At 42.7% G+C, this 19,358-nt stretch overlaps 2 protein-coding genes across 2 annotated transcripts in view; one reads left to right on the forward strand and one right to left on the reverse strand.

Moving 5' to 3' along the window:
- Nucleotides 1-3,619: 3,619 nt before the first annotated feature.
- On the forward strand, nt 3,620-6,845 carry LOC306964323 (uncharacterized protein; the record flags this gene model as incomplete). Its single annotated transcript, XM_079558314.1, has 8 exons — nt 3,620-3,747; nt 3,850-4,126; nt 4,205-4,382; nt 4,456-4,532; nt 4,626-4,812; nt 4,958-5,177; nt 5,257-5,405; nt 6,739-6,845. The coding sequence occupies 8 exons, from the start codon at nt 3,620-3,622 to the stop codon at nt 6,843-6,845; spliced, it is 1,323 nt and encodes a 440-aa protein (XP_079414440.1).
- Nucleotides 6,846-8,576: 1,731 nt separating this feature from the next.
- The window catches only part of plod1a (procollagen-lysine, 2-oxoglutarate 5-dioxygenase 1a), a gene marked incomplete at its 5' end in the record, with an annotated part of 35,190 nt that continues 24,408 nt past the window's right edge, over nt 8,577-19,358 (reverse strand). The window contains 8 exons of the mRNA XM_079557680.1: nt 8,577-8,874; nt 11,958-12,083; nt 13,103-13,249; nt 13,917-14,021; nt 16,480-16,545; nt 17,576-17,689; nt 18,161-18,302; nt 18,662-18,787. Coding sequence (XP_079413806.1) covers nt 8,719-8,874; nt 11,958-12,083; nt 13,103-13,249; nt 13,917-14,021; nt 16,480-16,545; nt 17,576-17,689; nt 18,161-18,302; nt 18,662-18,787 — 982 coding nt within the window. The 3' untranslated portion in view covers nt 8,577-8,718. The remainder of the gene's footprint in view (nt 8,875-11,957; nt 12,084-13,102; nt 13,250-13,916; nt 14,022-16,479; nt 16,546-17,575; nt 17,690-18,160; nt 18,303-18,661; nt 18,788-19,358) is intronic.

Below are 19,358 nucleotides of genomic sequence, written 5' to 3' on the forward strand. Positions count from 1 at the left end.
TCCAAGTTGGATTGTATTTTATTATAAACATTTTACTCATTTACCTATTTTGTTGCTATACTTGTTTTTTTGTTAAATAAATTTTAAAAAGTGACGTCTCTTTCACTGAAACCATCTCTGCCGCTGGGCCGAAGCTTCGTTTGGATCTGTCGTGTTTAAAGCTGCCGAGTGCAGTGGAGAAACAACTCGATAGAACAGATTAGTACATTTTGAGCTCAAGAGCCTCAGTAGTTTGTATCCAGACACTGTTTCAGAGGGTTTTTTAGAAACTGCTTTCCTATATGATACTGACATTGTGTGATTACTCTTTTTAAAATCCATATTTCTGCGGGCCATTAAATGGCATTTAAAGTCAGTGAATTATGCCAAAGTAAGGCCACTGGACACTGAACCCGACCTCGCTCCACTCTGCACCAAATACATTTGTCAAACCGCAGCTGAATTTGTTGCCAAAGTTTCCCATTGTGTCAAATTTCCCCTCATTCCTGTTTTATCGAATTTTTACAAATCTTAAATGAAAATTACCCAAATTATGTTAATATATAAAATTCAAAATACAGTATTTAAATATAAAATATCATTAAATTGTGACTTGCTGCCGCTTGGAGATACTCTGATGTATAATCCGATGATGTTATCCGTGTAGTTTGCACTGTTTAGCCCAAAGAAATGTGCTATTTTTGTTTAGGAGTCAGTAGCTGTAATGACAAATGTCCTCTAGGTGTCACTGTGGCCTAACACATACAGGTGAAACTGAAAATGACAATATCGTTCATTTATTTCTGTAATTCAACAATAGATCCATGAATTCAACTTAAAATGTGAAGCTAATATATTAAACTCATTACATACAAAGTGACATTTGTCAGGCCTTTGTTATAATTTTGATGATTATGGCTTCTAGTCATTATCAAAATATTTTTTTCTGATAATATCAATTATCTGAGAATATCAATTTTTCTGAGAGTTTTAATTTGGGCTTTTTACAAGCGGAGCCATAATAAATGATACACATCTCACTTTACATGTAATGAGTCTATATTATATTAGTTTCACAGTTTAAGTTGAATAAATAATGAAATTAATGCACTTTTTAAAGACATTCTAATTGTCCGAGGAAACAATTAGAAAAAGTATCCGTTCCCCTTTAACTTTCCACATTTTACCACATTCAGCACTTTGTTACATGAAATGTATATAAATATTGATTGAAGTAATTTTTTTGACCAAGACTATATTGTTTAGTGCTTATCCTATTACACATAAAACCATATGACTTAGATTACATTGTTGTTTCTCAGGCAAAATGTCACACATTTCCCTGCTAATCTCAAACCATTATGCTTATACAGCTGAACAACAGGAGGGGATGGTCGTATACAGTTAATAATATATACAGTTTATACCACTTACTTGATTTGAATACTTTCACAGAATGCAGGACACAGCAGAAGCTGAGAGACCAGTGCAGGGCAGGTCACTGAAGCAGCAACAGAGTTTTCTCTGAGGAGCATTATTTGACTCAGACACAGACCTGTACTATGGACTGACTCCATGTGAGGTTAAGCATGACAGCTTAGAGAGAGAGACATTGTTCTGGATTGTTCTTTTATTTAAAGATAAACTCACCCTCAAATCCACTTGTTTTTGCTGATAAACAGTATAAATGAGTGTCCAATAGTGCTGTCTACATATCCTGGTCATAATTTTGGAACTTAAGTGCAAATTAGTTGAAAGATCAACTTTCTGCCTAAAACCGTCAGTGAGTCGCCATCTGCAGGCGACCTGTATTTACTACATCTGAATTTTGAATTTTGCCGCACCATCTGCGCAGGCGTGAAGCCTGACGTGTCAGCGGTGAAGCCTGACGTGTCAGCGGTGAAGCCTGACGTGTCAGCGGTGAAGCCTGACGTGTCAGCGGTGAAGCCTGACGTCTGCTCTGCCGCTCTGGTATAAAAGCGGCCCAGTCTCGGTCGATTTTTTTAGCATAGCTTTTTGTATTAGAGGTATTTGTGCAGTGTTAATAGCGTTGTTGTTGTTGAATATTGCAGTTTTAGTCATTAGTTGCTTTTATTGTTCGATTATTTAGTTGTTATAATGTTGTTAGCATTACTTGTTAGTGTTCTACATCGTGTGTAATTGTATTCTATATTAACTGCACTGTGTACCACTGCTTTAGGATGGGGAGGAAGTGTAGCGTGGTGGGGTGCCACAGCTCTGTAGGTTTGCACTGGTTTCCTCAGAACTTAGACATGAGGCGCCAGTGGATGTGCGCCATTGGCTTGGGGGAAAACTGCGAACTCCCTCCTCAGGCTGGAGTTTGCAAACAACATTTTGCGCGTGATTCCTTCGCCAACTTGATGGAGGTTGAAATGGGCTATGCCAGTCTTCTCCGTTTGAAGAGCGAGGCCGTCCCCACCCTGGCTCTTCCACGACTGAGCCAAACCCCACCGACACTGCTGCCCCGCCAACAGGACGGGCACCAATCTGAGGTGAGTGAGGAAAATAATGATGACTTACCCATCTTGGATTTGGCAATAATTGCAATGATTGTAGATGCATTAATAGTAGCTGCTTTCTGCAGATTTAGTCATGTATATAGAATTTCGATATTTCACGTTAGATAGTAGTAGTAGTGTCTCAGACAACGGGGTATGGCGTGTAAATAAACTATGCACTGGGCGAGTCTTGTAAAGGTTCACCGGTGCTGTTACGTTAAAGATGCCCTATCCCTGGAGCCTCCAGCTCCAAGCGGTGTGTCCCGCACTTGGGCAGAGAAACAGTACAGCTACCGCTGGTCTATCCTAACCCCGCTCCCACGGACGCACTGCTGAGAGCAATGAGCCAATGAGCCGCAGGAAACAGTTATAACGCAGTGTATTACGACATGTGCACGTTTACAGCTTGTACTTAGTAGCTAGTGTCATAGTGTCAGTGGCTAATGCCTCAGTCAGCACCACTAAAGTTACGCTGACACAGTGCGCAACTCTGCATGAGACTGAGCACCAAACTAGTGTATGTGATGACTTAAGCTTTCATATTGGACAACAGGCGTAAAACGTGAGCGCATCTACAAGCTAACCTATAAAGCTAACGCATAGCTATCGTCTACTGTGAGGCTAAACAGACCGGGCAGGTGCCCGTGGCTCCGTGCGCGCTCTGCACTCTGTGATGCGTGATCGCGGTCAGGGAAGGGCGAGAGGGCTGACCACTCCAGGTGGACTGTGTGGTTATTGGGTTCTCAGGTGCTGGGATCTTCATCTTGGCTTATGTTCACTAATCAGAATTAGACAACATGCACTGGAAATGTAACACATTACCCTTCTACCATATGATGTTTTCAGCCAGTGACCAGAGAAATTGGTTGCCAGACTGATCCAGTCATTGTAAGGCATGCAAGTGTCCAGGCCAATGTGAAGCCGAGCAGGCGAAGCAAAGGTGATATCTCTTTTTATTGTTGTTCATCCAGTACAGTCATTTTATGTCTATTTTTTTTTTATATATAGTTGGACACAAGTTATGTAAATGATCATTACTGCCATTTTAAAAACGTTTGTTTATTTATTATATTCAAGCCCGGACCGCTTACACAAGCACCGGTTATGGGACAGGGGACCGGATGGAAATCCCTCTTCCTGACAGTCCCAGAGCAGCCTCTACACCTTTAAAAAGGAAAAGGTGTGAGGTATCAGCATCTGACCCCGGCCTCCACATAGATGACAGTGCCAGCACTGTGAACTGTTCAAGGTAAAAAGGAAATCTACCCTTGTTATTGAAATATATATATATATATATATATATACAGCGTCAATTGTAGAGGGATTAAATATGCCTCTTTCTTTTATATAGCATTCCCACTGAAGTCCCTCCATACAAGGACAAAAAATATATTGTTCATGAGGACCGACTGCTGGAGCTGTTCAGGCGATGTCCTGTCTGCACTAGTCGTTGTGCTGTGGACAGCGTCACATTCGGCACACTGCTTCGGGTCACTCAACAGTGTCCTCGCTGTGAGTTCACCAATCAGTGGTCCAGTCAGCCCATGGTGAACAACGTCCCAGCTGGAAACCTACAGCTCTGTGCTGCTGTGCTGTTCACCGGCTCATCATTTAGCCAGATTTCAAAGGTACTGCAAAAACATTTGAATTGTTTGGATTATTTTTCCATATATTATCAGCTAATAACAGATGTTTTCATTTTGTAGTTCTTGGGGGCCTTCAATATTCAGGGACTGTCAGAGCAGTGCTTCTATAGGCATCAGGCAAAGCTCCTCATCCCTACGGTCAACTGGCAGTGGAAACTGGAGCAAGATGACCTCATCAGGGAGGCTCTTGAAAGCGGCTCTGTTACACTGGGTGGGGACATGCAGGCAGATTCACCTGGTAAATACATTTCATTAACATTTATCTGAAGTATTAATAAAAGTCAGCTAACGTACAACTTGCATTCGTGTAGGACATTCAGCCAAGTATGGCAGTTACACGATGATGAATCTAGCAAGTAACAAAGTCATTGACATCCAACTAGTCCAGGTAATACAATGCAATAAAAACATAACTATTTAATTTGGGATAACTCTGTGCATTATGATAGAATTCTTTTATTCTTTTTCTTTGCCTTACTAGAGCAATGAGGTTGGAAACAGTGTGCACATGGAGAAGGAGGGCTTTGTGCGTAGTCTGACCATGCTGGAAGTGAGGGGTGTCAATGTGGAGGCCATTGTGACGGATCGACACACCGGCGTTCAGAAGTTTTTAAGGGAGGAAAAGAAGGATATCAGGCACTACTTTAACCCTTGGCACATGGGAAAGGGTATGCATTTAGGGAATGTGTAATATTATGGTTATTGTGCATTTATTTAGTAAATATATATTTTTATCTCTAGGAATTGGAAAAAAAAATAATGAGCTGGGAAAGCTGAATCATCTTTATCGGGCAGCTTCTACGTCTTCCTCAGGACAGGAGGCTGTCGCTAAGTGGACTTCTATGGCCAATAACATGCAGAATGTGCACACCCACCACAATGCCCTGTTCCCTCGGTGCCTACACGGGCCTCTGGTTGGGGAAGGGGATGTGGAGAAAATCAGCCCGATGTACCACACATCAAACCTTGAGGCCTTCCACAGCCTGATAATTAGGTTCTCCCCCAAAAGCACAAGCTTCTCCTTCAGAGGAATGTTAGCTAGGTAATACATACATACATTTTTCAAATTCTAAAATTTGTGTTGTGTGAATCTGTACCTAAAAATGTTGTAGGTTACAAATTGCTGCCCTGCACTACAATGAAAACGCTACAAGGTCACATGCAACAACCCTTGAAGGTGTACTGGGGTATACGATAGTGTACCCAAAGTACAAACGTGGAGACTACACCGTGCAAGCCCTGAATACCAGAGCTACCTCAGGTATGTCACATTAAAAACAACACATCCAATGCTTTTACAAAGACAAATGTTTTGTGCTTTGTTGACAGTCTACATTGACCAACTAATGGCCCTGCTGTTTGAAAGTGTGGTCGAGGATCCTCTCCCATATCAGGAGCACACAGACAAAGTACCTGTGCCTGAACCACTCTGTGCCCATGGGACAACGTAATAGATTAAATCAATGTTCCATTCGAGATTTAAACAGCTTTAAACATCTCTCAAAGTACAGTTAAATACACCATCCAGGAATGGAAAGAGTCTGACATTACTGTAAACCTACCAAGACCTGGCCGTCCTCCTAAACATGCTGACCGAACAAGGACAGCACTGACCAGAGCTGTTACCAAGAATCATAATGGATGGGGCCAAATACAGGGCAATCTTGGACAGAAACATATTGGAGTCTGCAAAAGACTTGAAACTGAGGCAGAGGTTCACCTTCCAGTAAGACAACGGCCCTAAACATAAAGCCAGGGCCACAAGGTTATGGTTGAAAACAAAACATATACATGTTAGAAAGGCCAAGTCAAAGTCCAGTTTGGCTCAAAACAATGACCCAAACTTTATTTAGCAACGAAACCGCCTCAATATGATGTGTTTGTACACAAAGTAATACATGTTTTGTTTTGTTCCATGTTTGTGCAAAAGAAAATCAATGGTAGAAAGTGTATATTTAGTGTCTCACTAAATATAAATATTGGCTATCCCCCAAAAGCCTCCAACACACGCCTACAGACGCCTGTATTTTGTGATCAGTGTTGTCATTTTGGTTATACTGTATATTGTACATGTTTGTAATGTATATTAGTGACACTGCTTTCCTGCCTGTACTACTGTGAAAATGAATTTCCCTTTGGGGACAATTAAAGGGACTATACAGAATAAACATTTTTTTAAATGGTGTATTTTCCTCCCCCTACATGTTCCACCATGTCCTAATGTGTAGAATGAGCTCAGACCTGTTCACGACAACTGCCTCTAAAATCCTGCACTGTCACTCAGAAAGTGCCCTCATGCACGAGCTTAATATAGAATCTGCAGTTACGCATAAGACCTGAGGTGGCAGTAGTGAGTATAAAAATGAACAACGTGCATCTTGTCCCTTTAACTAAACTTGGCAATAAACTGGACCTGCTAATTATATTTAATGTTTGAATTGAATTCTTTGAACCTTTTGGCCTGAAAAGCAAAAAAAGATTTGCAAACAGGCATCCAACCAAAACCAGTTTATAAACAGCTTTCATTCATACATGTGCTGTTCGTTTAGCACAGATCTGTATGTCATCATGTGATTTGACACGTGGCGATGCAGCCGCTCACTCTGGAGGATGTGATGGAAAGAGGACACTCGGCCCCGCTTTGTTAATAGTCAACAAAGTGGACAACGGAGGAAGGCATGGCATATCAGATGCGGAGTAGACCATATGAATACTGCACACAGGTGTGCCTATGGCTGTCTACAATAAAAGTCCACTTTGAAATGTTCAGTTTTACACAGCACAATGGAGATAGAGAGAATGCTTTATTAATTTTAGCATTTTTAAGACTTCCTGGAAAGCAAAAATAACTTAAGTATTTTCCTCCCCCTATATGTTCCAGCCAAATGAAACTATAAGAACTTGTGCATGTTGTTGGAAAAGGTGTTTAACAATTGTGTTTTTGTGGGATGGGCCTGTCCCTGGTCTTAGAAGGCGGATCTTTGTTTGACCATATCCTGTGGATAAAAACAGAGGTAAAGTCTGGCTGTCATTCTGCTTCATGATTGGATAAGTAGCTCAAGAACCCACCGACACAAATAATAATGTAATACACCATGTACACCTTTTATTGTAGCCTAATGGTGATTTGAACATGTTGACGTCATACTAAAGAACATTGGTATGTAATCAATCTAATAATGTTGGACATATCAAAAAAAACATTTAACCACTGTGATAATCTAAGAAAAGTATAAAGAGCACTTCAGGGCAGATCTACAGACTAGTCAGCTGCTGCTGTATGTCTCATGTTCTCCATGGATGTGGAGTGTGCTCACAGAGAACCATAAATAAAAAGTCTACAGTAACTTGTTCCCGAGTGGAGCTGCTAAGACCTGAGCTGACACAAGTGCTCCCACACACAGGTCAGCAGCAAATCATTACCTGTGTCCATAAGTCCCAGTTATGCTTTTCCCAGTGGGCGGCAAAGTCGTCTGAGCTGGATGAAGCGCTCGCATGTTAAAAGAAGAGGGAGTGACGTTTTTGTAACTTGGGAAAATTGCCTGGTGGTGGTTGGGTGGGTACTCCAGCCCTGCAGTACCCACAGGATCATATGCATATGTCTATGACAATACACAGACACGAAAACAAGTCCCATGACTGATCCGTCTTCACACGCGTGTGGGAACAGCCTCTGGTTCGGGTTCAGCTCATGGGAGTCTGTGATCCTTCTAAAGTGTAACCTGGCCCATCATCCATCTCTGAACTCAGTCTGTTTACTTCTCATGAGTTGGAAGTTTACTTTGTTAAGTCGTAGAATGATGTGTGTTAGGAGTGTAACGATGAAATACTGAACCTTTTCAATACAAATTTAGTCTACTTATTTAGTAACGCAAGTTTAAGTGCAGAGGAACAAATGTTTCAGTGCACTGGCAGTGATTAGTACTTATGCTAACTATTCAAACACTTCTGGAGCTACACGGGATGGAGCCACCATGAGAAATGTCGTTTTAGTGCGTTTTGCTTCCCATTTCATCACAAGGAAATCATGCCTGTGTGTGTGCTCACCTATGTTCCCAGGTAAGCACATACACAGACACATACATGCCTGTGTGTGTGCTCACCTATGTTCCCAGGTAAGCACATACACAGGCATGTGTGTGTCTGTGTGTGTGCTCACCTATGTTCCCAGGTGAGCACATACACAGACACATATATGCCTGTGTGTGTGCTCACCTATGTTCCCAGGTGAGCACATACACAGACACATACATGCCTGTGTATGTGCTCACCATGATTAGAGGCTGATAGTGGAACTGATGTTACTATCCCTAAGGTTGTTACGATCCCTAATCAAAATCTGCAAGCCTTTGGCCAGTCAGCGAATGTCCTGGGTGTGTTTGTGTCTTTCAGTAGGAGCTGACCCTCCCACTGCGCTCTGTCCGCCCCGCCCTGCTCCTACAGAGAGACTTCAGAAGAACATGATCAGTTTAGGTCACGCATGAGCCTGTGACAGCAGTACGTCAGAATAAATAGCACTTCTCAAAAGGACTGTTTGATATTTTTAACGTCCAGTCCGTGGGAGTGAGCTGGTTTTATGGATCCACAAAGGTGACGGCGATGTAGCGGACTCCGGCGGTGGTGGGCAGCCCTTCGTGGTAGTGCGTGAGGCGGCCGGGGTGCATGAGCGCCCAGCCCTTACGAGGGGACGTGATGGCGCAGTCGTATCGAAGGAACTTGCAGCCGCCTCCCTGCAAACAGCACAAAGGCCCCCCCGCGGTGTTAGCATCGAGAGAAACATCTTTCTGTCCCGGGCACATCACTACAGTATGGTGCTAAATCAACAGGTTTTTTTAGGTTTCAAGCATGTACGTACGTACATACAGCAACGTAACAACACAAACAATACAAACAATACGAGCTTTGGAGTAGAATCACAACATGAAGCTTATATGAGGCTTTAAAATACATTCTAAGTTGTATTATATAGGTATATTTAATGAGCAATAATGTCACAGTTGCTATTCCATTCACTCTATTGTTCGCGCCCAAGCCGATTACCTAGCCGTCTAGGTGAGATGGGAATGAGCAAATGAAGGGGCACAGAATTTCATGGAGAGGATGCATCATCCTCTGGGGTTGTCTTGCAGCCAGCAGCACAGGGAACATTTCTTACGCAGAACAAAGAATGGACATCCAACCACTATTTGAACAGACTAAGTCCAATCTGAGGTCCTGCTCATCCCTCAATCTGTTGCCGGCTACATCAATTCCGTGCAAATGAATATTTTACCCAAGTTTACTTATCTTTTCCAGTGTTTGCCAATTATCATTCCTAAATCATTCTTTACTAAATTAAATAGCCTTATTACAACGTTCATCTTGAACGGCAACTCCAGGATATCATGGACCACCTGCAACAGCCCAAAAAGATGGAAGAGGAAACGTTCGTTCAGTATTATTACTGGGCCACAAACACCTCCTCCATCCTTTTAACTGGCCATCCTTCTCTCTAAAAGCCCCAGTTTGATTAAAAAAAAACATCATGAAACCATCTTTATTATTATCTTAACAATATTTCTGTTCTGTTCTACAGTTATGTCATTTCATGTAAAAAGGGTCCCTTAGTTTCTCCATGTACCACAAGAAATCCTGGTGACTTCATTTTAGATTAAGATCGCCCACACAAACATTTAAGAGTGTCATTTCAATCTTATCTTACACAATGACAAATGTGGATTCTCTTGAATGAATGGGAAACTGAGCTCAATGAAAACCTCTGGCTCTCCATTCTTCAGAGAGTTCACAGCTCCTCTGTTTGTGCTAAAGCAATGTCAAATCCTGCAGCGCTGAACCAGAAGTCAAAAAATATTTGTACATGAATAAAATGTGCTATAGGTTCCCACTCTGGGCTTTAGCCTTTACCTCACTTTTGGCCCGTCAAATGGAACGATCCTCTGCAACCTATGCAATGGGCTCATGGTTTTCTTTTCTTTCTTACAACTTGAAAACATTGAGTCGACCCCGTGTGGAAACTTGTCCAGAGGAACATATATCTGCCTGCCTTATAACAATCTCTAACGTCATCCTCCTAAAGCATATGTGCAATGGACTGAATGTATAACCTATGAATCAGCCTACGTGACATCACAACATTCTAGAATGTCCAGATAACTGAGGATCTTATCCCGGCCTTATCCCGGTCCCCAATGCCAGTCAGGGAACCTCTGGCTCGCACATGGAGGGTTGTGCGGCCCTCCAATGAAATGCCTCCCCAGACCATCACTCACCCACCACCAAACCGGTCATGCTGGATGATGTTGCAGCAGCAGAACGTTCTCCAGGGCGTCTCCAGACTCTGTCACGTCTGTCACATGTGCTCAGGGTGAACCTGCTCTCATCCGTGAAGAGCACAGGGCACCATTGGCCAACCTGTCAATCGCTGTGTTCTCGAGCAAATGCCAATCGGGCTGCACGGTGTTGGGCAGTAAGCACCGGCTCAACGCCCTCATACCACCCTCATGGAGTCGGTTTCTGACCGTTTGAGGACCAACATGCACATTTGTGGCCCTCTGGAGGTCATTTTGTAGGGCTCGGGCAGTGCTTCTCCTGTTTCTCCGTGCACAAATGAGCAGATAGCGGTCCTGCTGCTGGGTTGTTGACCTCGGTCGCCCCCCCCAGGTCTCCTGGTGTACTGGCCTGTCTCCTGGTATCTCCTCCATGCTCTGGACACTGCGCTGGGAGACACAGAAAACCTTCTTGCCACAGCACAACTGGACGTGCCATTTTGGATGAGCATCACTCCCTGAGCAGCTTCTGTGGTTGTAGATGCCTCCTCATGATACCTCTAGTGGTGAGAACACTGGACACATGCAAAAGTGTTCCAAAAATACGGTACAAAGGATGAAGACAGAGAAATGGTCTGTGGTCACCACCTGCAAAACCATTCCTCTTTTGGAGTGATCTTGCTAATTGCCTCTCATTTCCACCTGTGTCTGTTTAATTTCCACAACACCAAGTGAAACTGATTCACAATAAGCGTGGCTTCCTAACTGGACAGTCTGATATCCCAGAAATTTGACTGACTTGGAGTTACATTGTGTTTTTTGAGTGTGCCCTAAGTTTTTGTGAGCAGTGTATGTATGTATATATATATACATGTATACATATGTGTATATATATGTATATATACATGTATACATGTATATATACATATGCCTGAATGAATGAAGTGAATGAATGTTTTTGATTAGGAAACATGAATGCTAAAGGTCCTTTAAAGTTGCATTACACAACTTTTTATCTGAAAAAGGTTGATATTTGTGCATATTTGACCCTGTTGTGACCCCGTGGCTGTATGAGTGGTCAGCATGACCTTTACTTTCCAACACAGTGGTCACTCGGACACTCCAGGATCAATTGTTCTGTAGGTTTTATGATGAGAAAGTCCGTCATCAGTGAAAACCTACCAAATATCAACTTTATTTTTCACATTAAAAGTTGCATAATGCATCTTTAAAGAAATAAATAAAAATAAAAAAACGAAGCAGTCATTAAGGAAGTTCCTCTCAAAAGAATTATCACACTGTAGATTTGGATCATGACATGAGGTACAGAGGTGTAGAGTGAATAGAAGTCCACATACCACAGTAAATGCTTTCATTGAACACCACAAGCTCTACTTCCAAATTGCATGCACTGGGACAGACCTCCCATGATGCACTTCTTTACAAACATTTATCTCAGACTAGTGGTCTAAGGTTCTCTGCATGATATATAGACAAACAAGTGTGTTTCTTGTCCAGGGTAGCGCATGGCGGTGTGTGCCACTGACCTGGAAGTCGATGCCCACATGGTTGAGAGAGAGGTTGATGGTGAATGTGGAGGCGTCGTGGTGCGGTCTGAGAGACGGCTGTTCGTCTGGCTTGTACCTGACCACGAAGGCCAGTTCAAACTGGGCCTACAACACACAAACACAATGTTATCCTGCTTCATGCTGACTTTAGGTCGTTTAGGAACATGATCTGCTTTGGTCACTGTGGAGACAATAACTCTCAAAGGAACAAAGGGCCTTTGTGACATATATCCAACAACTGAATCTTTGATTGAGCTTTGAGTGAACCAACAAAAAGAAAAATGATCTCAAAAAGCAAATAGTTAGTGGAACTAAAAGTAGAAAAATCTAGTGGGGTATTTTTCCTCAATATTGATGGATATAATTGGTATAAACAGATTGATGAAAAATACAAATTATACTTAATTAGCGATAGTGCTGGTAGTCTCGTGAGAGCGAGGCAGCTGCACCGCCTGGCTCGGCCACCTGAACTAGGCCAAAAGGATGATGGGAAATGATGTGCGGTCAACACGTGTGCTGACAGTGAACTGACAGATGAATGGATCTGAATACTTCCCTTGACGCTCCACAGCCTCCAGCCTCCTCTTTGCTCATCACAGAGATCTACTTTAATCTGCAGAAATACTTCATGTTTGACAGAAAGTGATGAGGATGTGTCCAACATGTAAGTTTGTTATCCAAGTTAATCCGAAACTGTAAACTGTTTATCCTTTCCTCTGATGGTGAGGTCTGTCTGGTTTGTGGGAGAAGCAGAAATGTCTTCAAAAACTGTTCAAAAGGTTGAATTCACAAACTCTAGGAGCCTTTCTCCACCCTCAGCCACCAACACCAGGCCTCGCGGTCACTCCAGGTGAGGTGCACTTCATCTTAAACACACCTATTGTCCAATCATAGCTCCAACTAACGCTTCCTATACGTAATTCTCCTGACAGGAAAAATAGCGTAACACAGCTTGTTTTTTAAGCTTTTTGTTCAAAGTAAATGCTGAATTGCTCTAGTTTTTTATCCAAACCAGAGCCATAATATTACTAGGAAAAGATAGAATTTTTGAGGAAAATAACGTATTTATTACAAATGATTTAATCAAATATATTGTGTGTGGTGCAGTCACTCATGTGCAGTACCTTGGTGTAGTATCCCGGGTACATCTTCTCCGTCAGAGGGGCCACATAATCCAGGAGGAACTTGTGCCACTCCTTCTCGTATCCCACCTGGTTCATGTGGATGTCCACAGTGGGCACATTCTCATATCCGCCCTGGATCCTGGTGTCCTGATGACATACAGAAAACACAAAAGTCAAAAGTCTGCCCAGAGGAGAGAGGAAAGGTCAACCAGATCCAAGAGAGCTTCTTACTCAGGCAACATGTCATTAAAGAACGGCAACAAGAGTTTGGAAACACTTTTTATGTATCAGCTTTACACTATTTCATTGTACATTCTCATGAAACTATGGATGAACACATGGAATTATGGAGGAATCAAACGAGGGTGAAATAACTCAAATATGTTTTATATTTTTAATGCGCTTTATTCTCTGTATTTTCTCCATGAGCCTCATATGGTCCTGTGACGACATCATGAAACTCACTGAGAAATGTGTCAACTTCTTTTGTTTAAAATATAATTCCCTAAATGAACACCTTCAGTGAGAATCTACAATGGAAATGGAAACATGAAAAAGGTGTTTTGATGGCTACTGTACTTGAATAAAGCTTCTGGTTGACAAATTAACTTTGCATCTTATCTTAGAAATAAACTCCCTTCACCTTTAAGAAATATCAAAAAGCTCACATTAATGAAGTTTTGTCTGTCGGATTATGTCACTATTCAATGCTTTTCAGCTCAAAACACCAGTAATACTTTAACTTTTACCAATATCCAGTCCAACAACTGACTATGATAAAAACACCAAAAGAGTTTATATGTGAGGGCCATACCTTGTTGCCTCCTCCTGACCACTTCCCAAAGTGCTCCATCTCCTCCACCAAGTGGTCACAGGCCGTCTCCGAGAGGATGGGGAACCAGTACACGTCTGGACAGGGCTGAGGGTCACAGGAGCAGCACGGGTGAAGGCCACAACTGACTAAAAGAATCAACTACCTCATCATGGATTCATGCCTGATGAAAAGCACACTCTCCTGTCTCTCCAGCACACGCTGCAGCTCTTCATTACAAACTACTAAAACCTTTCATGCAAACTCATCAACTAGTCATTTGTTGAAATGAAAAGTGTGATGTTTACAAAAACTACCATACTGTATTTCATTTGGCAATAGAATTCATCAAAGGACTAGTTCTTTCAATCCCAGTTGATTCAACTCTGCATTGCATCAATCAAGGAAACTGATTCCAGGACCTTGCTTCTGACCAGCTCAGAGGTATTATTACCTATGCAGAACATGGTATGTACAGTGCCTCTCGAAAGTATTCATACACCTTGAACTTTTGCACATTTTGTCATGTTTACAACCCTAAACATAAAGATTTTATTTTGATTTTTTTACTGAACGTTCACACACAAGTAACCGACAACTGTGAAGTGAAAGCAAAATGATACATGATTCCGTTATTTTATTTTTTTAAATAGAAAAGTGGGGCGTGCATAAGTATTCATACAGCATGAATGAATACTTTGTGGAACCCCCTTTTACTGCAATAACAGCAGAAAGTCTTTTGGGGTATGACTCTACAAGATTTGCACATGTAGAGACCGACATTTTAGGCCATTCCTCTTTACAAAACAATTCAAGCTCTGTCAGATTAGAAGGAGAGCGTTTGTGAACAGCAGTTTTCAGATCTTTCCACAGATTTTCAATAGGATTTAGGTCAGGACTGTGACTGGGCCATTCTAACACATTAATATGTTTTTATTGAACCATTCCACTGTAGATTTACCTTTGTGTTTAGGGTCATTGTCCTGCTGGAAGGTGAATCTCTGCCCCAGCCTCAGTTCTCTTTCTGACTCCAGCAGGCTTTCCTCCAAAATGTCCCCATATTTGGCTCCATCCATGTTCCCAACTATTCTTACAATCTTCCCAGACCCCCCTGAGGAAAAGCAGCCCCACAGCATGACGCTGCTTTAAACTTCTCCACAGGTTTATCCCTGACCTCTCTGGTGCTCCTTGACCTTCATGATGTTGTTTAGTGACCAATACACTCTGACCACAGCTCTGAGGACCTAAAAGAACAGCTGAAATTATACTGAGAGTATAACGCACAGGTGGCCTCTATTTAATGGTTAGGCCAAGGTGTGAACATACTGCAGTCGTTGTCGAATGTTATAAAGGCAATTTAATGCACTCAGAAAATGCTGTATGAATACTTATACTTATGCACGCCCCACTTTTCACTTTTCTATTTTTTTTAAAATAACAGAATCATGTATCATTTTGCTTTCACTTCACAGTTGCCTTTTACTTGTGTGTGAACGTTCAGTAAAAAAATCAAAATAAAATGTTATGTCCAAGGTGTGTCCAAGGAGTATGAATACTTTCGAGAGGCACTGTAACTCAACATCATTAGGTGTTTGGGCCTTTTATCACCCTCTGCTGAGGCAGGTACCACAACAGGCTGATCACACCTGGTGCGGGTGGGGGTCATTTTACCCCTCACGCTGACTATTTTCCTCTGCACCTGCCCTCTGAAACCCATTTCTTTCAGGAATCTTGTAGTGGACCTCTCCAGCTCTCTTCCACCGGCTGCTACATCACTGAACAACCCCTCTTTTCAGCCTCAGCCGCCGGTTGTGAATAACACAGTGAATATGCTTCATCGATACCATCCTCCCAGGGGACGGTGAGCTAAACGATGAAAGCACCACAGCACCAGGTCTGGGCGCAGATTAGTAACAGCGATGTTGGATGGAAAAACTCTTGTCTAGATCAACACACATTTCCCAGTCCCGGGCAGCGCTGAATGGGCTCAAGACTGTTACTGATGCTTTGTGCTTTTCACCCTCTGGCATGAAGGCCATTGGGGTCCAATGAAATGGTTGGCTGACTGATAGGACGGCATTAATGTTCTTCTTTGTTGGCCGAGGCTGTGCAGCACTTGATTGTGGCACCAGGTGTATCTGCCTTGTGTCAGGTCAGGTCAATCAATAATACATCAAATTCAATGTCACAAATGTAACAAATATTGTCTCAAAATCATCTTGCAACCCGACATTCAGTGTGCCGCGAGCCCTTTGAGAACCACTGGGTCAGAGGGTGGCCTCGGGGCGTCACGGTAGTGTAGGTTTCCTCCGGGTACTCCAGTTTCCCCTACCACTGAAAACATGTGCAATAGGTGAATCCAGGTGTTTCTGACCACCAGCCTGACCAGTGCTGCACACTGCTCCTTACGGGTCGTCCAGTGGCGTCGAGGGATGGGTCAAATGCAGAGGACACATTTCGTTGTACAGTTGTTGACAAATCAGCACCTTTACCTGAGAAAAGAGCTGGCAGGCAAAGAGTTACGTTTCAAAAGTAGTGAACCTGTGGCGTCTGAGCAGATACTTACGGTTTCCATCAGCTGGCCCTTCAAGATGCGGCTGTAGTTGGGGTGAATGTAGCGCTCTTCCCAGTCCTACAACACAGCAGGCTGTATGACAAAAGGGCAATATCTGATAGTCTTCTAGAATGTTGCTTTAACGCTATTATTAAACTATTTCCATATGGTACGTCACACTCAATCTAAACTAAACTTGTGGTACTTGTGGATCTCTAAGCTGTAATTGTGGATCTCTAAGCTGGACACCAGACCCAATATTTCACCATAAAACCGATATATCTGAGTTTGAGTTTTTCTGAAATACCTTTGATAAATTCGTTATCAAATAAAATGAAATGAAATAAAAATGAGAACCGGCGTTCGATCCTTTCGGGTGATGTTAGTCTGGGAGACTTAAGAGTCCGTTAGCCTGCTCTATTTTTTCCTAATGATGATGATAATCAATGATAAAGAAACCACAGATATAAACATACCTCACCATTGTGTCTGTTTAACCTATTCATTTGTATAAGGAGGAATGTTAAATCGAGGCTGGGTACTCTTAAACGATATTAGTGTGGTTCTACTGGTATTGTAAAAAGAAATGTATTGAAAGCTGTAACCGAAAGCAATATTTTATCTTAAGATCCAAGTTTTAATGCAGTTGGTCCCAGGACAGCATTAAAGGAAGTGACTTGTTTTGTTGTTGTTGTTTTTTTCAGCTAAAAAAAAATTAAAACAAAATGTAAAGACATGTAACGGTACCAAGCCCTATTGCCTTCTAGACTCCCCTGCTACAGAGTCATTTAGTCCACAAAGAACATGGTCCTAAACTGGACAGGCTTACACGAGAGCCGATCAGCTTGCACACTGTCACACTTAAAAGACACTGAGAGTGCAGCGTCAGGCAGCAGCACATGGACCCACTGTGTCTTTCATCCTGGATTTTTCCGGGACCACCGCGTCACAATAAAGCACATGTGTAGTGTTAAATACATGTTTTTGGGCGGCTAATTATTTCTTTGCCACGGGGCTGCCTGTTTTCCAGACACACATATTCACTTCAATGATAAAACGTCCATTCGCTCATTCCCACAGAAGTGAGTTGTTAAAGAATGCTCCTGACCACGGGGTTGTGGAAGATCTGCCACAGGTCGTTGTGCAGGTGTTGTGTCTGGACGTTTTCCGTGGAGAGGATTCGTCCGAACGTCTGCAGGTTGGTCACATACATGAACACGCCCTGGAGCACAAAGCACATTTCAAACACTTCACATTCACAGTTCAAACAGTCACACCACACAGACAATCCTGTAAGGGCAGCTAGATATTCAAATAAAGGGGTTTATTCATTGCACTTCAGTGTGTGTTGTCGACATATACTGTATTTCTTTATGCATGTATCCGGTTGTATCAGTCCAGTGCTTAATTCAAAGAGCGTATGCCGGTCAGTGCTTGATTCAAAGAGTGTATGGCGGCACAGACTCCTTGCTGTTCAGTTGCCCTGTAAAGAATAGTTACAACAGAAAATAGTGCAGATGAATTCCTCTCCTCGCGCAGCGGCAGGAGGCTGGATACGAGCAGCTGTCCGTGTTCAGCAGCAGTGCTACCCTTTTTCAGAAACTCATAATCCGAGTTCTCTTTATACTTTTTGGAATTCCTGTGAGATTTGGAGTAGCTTGTATGTTGGTATGGCTGACTGAATGTGTCGTACCTGGTTGCGGACGTTGTCACACAGGGCCATGTCGGGGTCCAGGCTCTGGGAGCTGTACAGAGCGATGTCCTGGAGCTCGGAGCGCAGAAGGCTGCCTCTCATCAAGTACACACTGGACACATAGGGCACGTTCCACACGCCTCTGCAAACAGGACAGGCTCAACTACTACATGCAGGGGACGATTATGATTATAACAGTGATTGGATCTGATCTATTTGTGCACTCTGGACTGAGTCTATCATTCACCACAGCCAGGCCATGTTCAGAAGACCCCAAAAGTAAACCATGAAGACTTGTGTTTATGCGTTTCTGGTTGAGTCGACTGCTACCTTCACTTTGGAAGCTAAGATTACTGGACATGACGCATGCTGCAGAACTTAACTTAGAAATGATTAAGATATCAGGATTATTTTGTGGATGTGTACAAAGATTTCTTGAAGGAAAAAACAAACAATCAAAGCTCAATGAGGCTTGGGATTAGACATCATTGGAGAACTCACTGCCTGCGTCCTTGCACGATGTCCACGTAGTCTTCAGAGCGAGCGTAATATCCCTCTGCACTCAGAGCCCCCCAGAAGTTGCTCCAGAGCCGTCCCGTTCGCGTGATCATGGGGGCCACGATAGGACTGAGGAGCACACACACAGGGTTAGGGCTCGTAGGGTTCACTTTCAGTCATGGTGTTTTAGTGTAAGTAAAGATTCAGAGATGTACTATATGCAGTAAAAAGGACAGAAATTATATTACGCTATGCTGCTAACTATTGTCTTTTTGCATCGGTGGACTGAGAGAGACTACGCTTCAGTTCTCTGCACATGCTCTACATGTTACAACGGGCCACATTTGTTCCTGGGATATTGACTTTGTGGTTTAAAGCAGTACTCAGTAACTCTTCCCCCTAGAGGCCACAAGCGCAACTGCAGGTGTAGTAGCAAGTTACGATTTTTTAACTTATTAATTGTCTTGGAGAGTAAATACGACGCTGACAGGAAAGGCGAAGGGAGAGAGGGTTACTGTGCATCCAATTATACAATGGAAATATTTTTTTTCACTCAAACTTGGCTGTAAATACTGTTTAAAGTGACGTTAGCCCGCAGTTAGCTTTGCCCGTTAGCATGTTAGCTTCTTCTTGTGATTCCATTAGTGTGAATTGCTTTCTCCGGACCGGTGGCAGTCAAGTTACAAACATGGTTTTCTGT

Source organism: Gobius niger, assembly GCF_951799975.1.
Source record: "Gobius niger genome assembly, chromosome: 6".
In the NCBI taxonomy this organism is placed as follows: domain Eukaryota; kingdom Metazoa; phylum Chordata; class Actinopteri; order Gobiiformes; family Gobiidae; genus Gobius; species Gobius niger.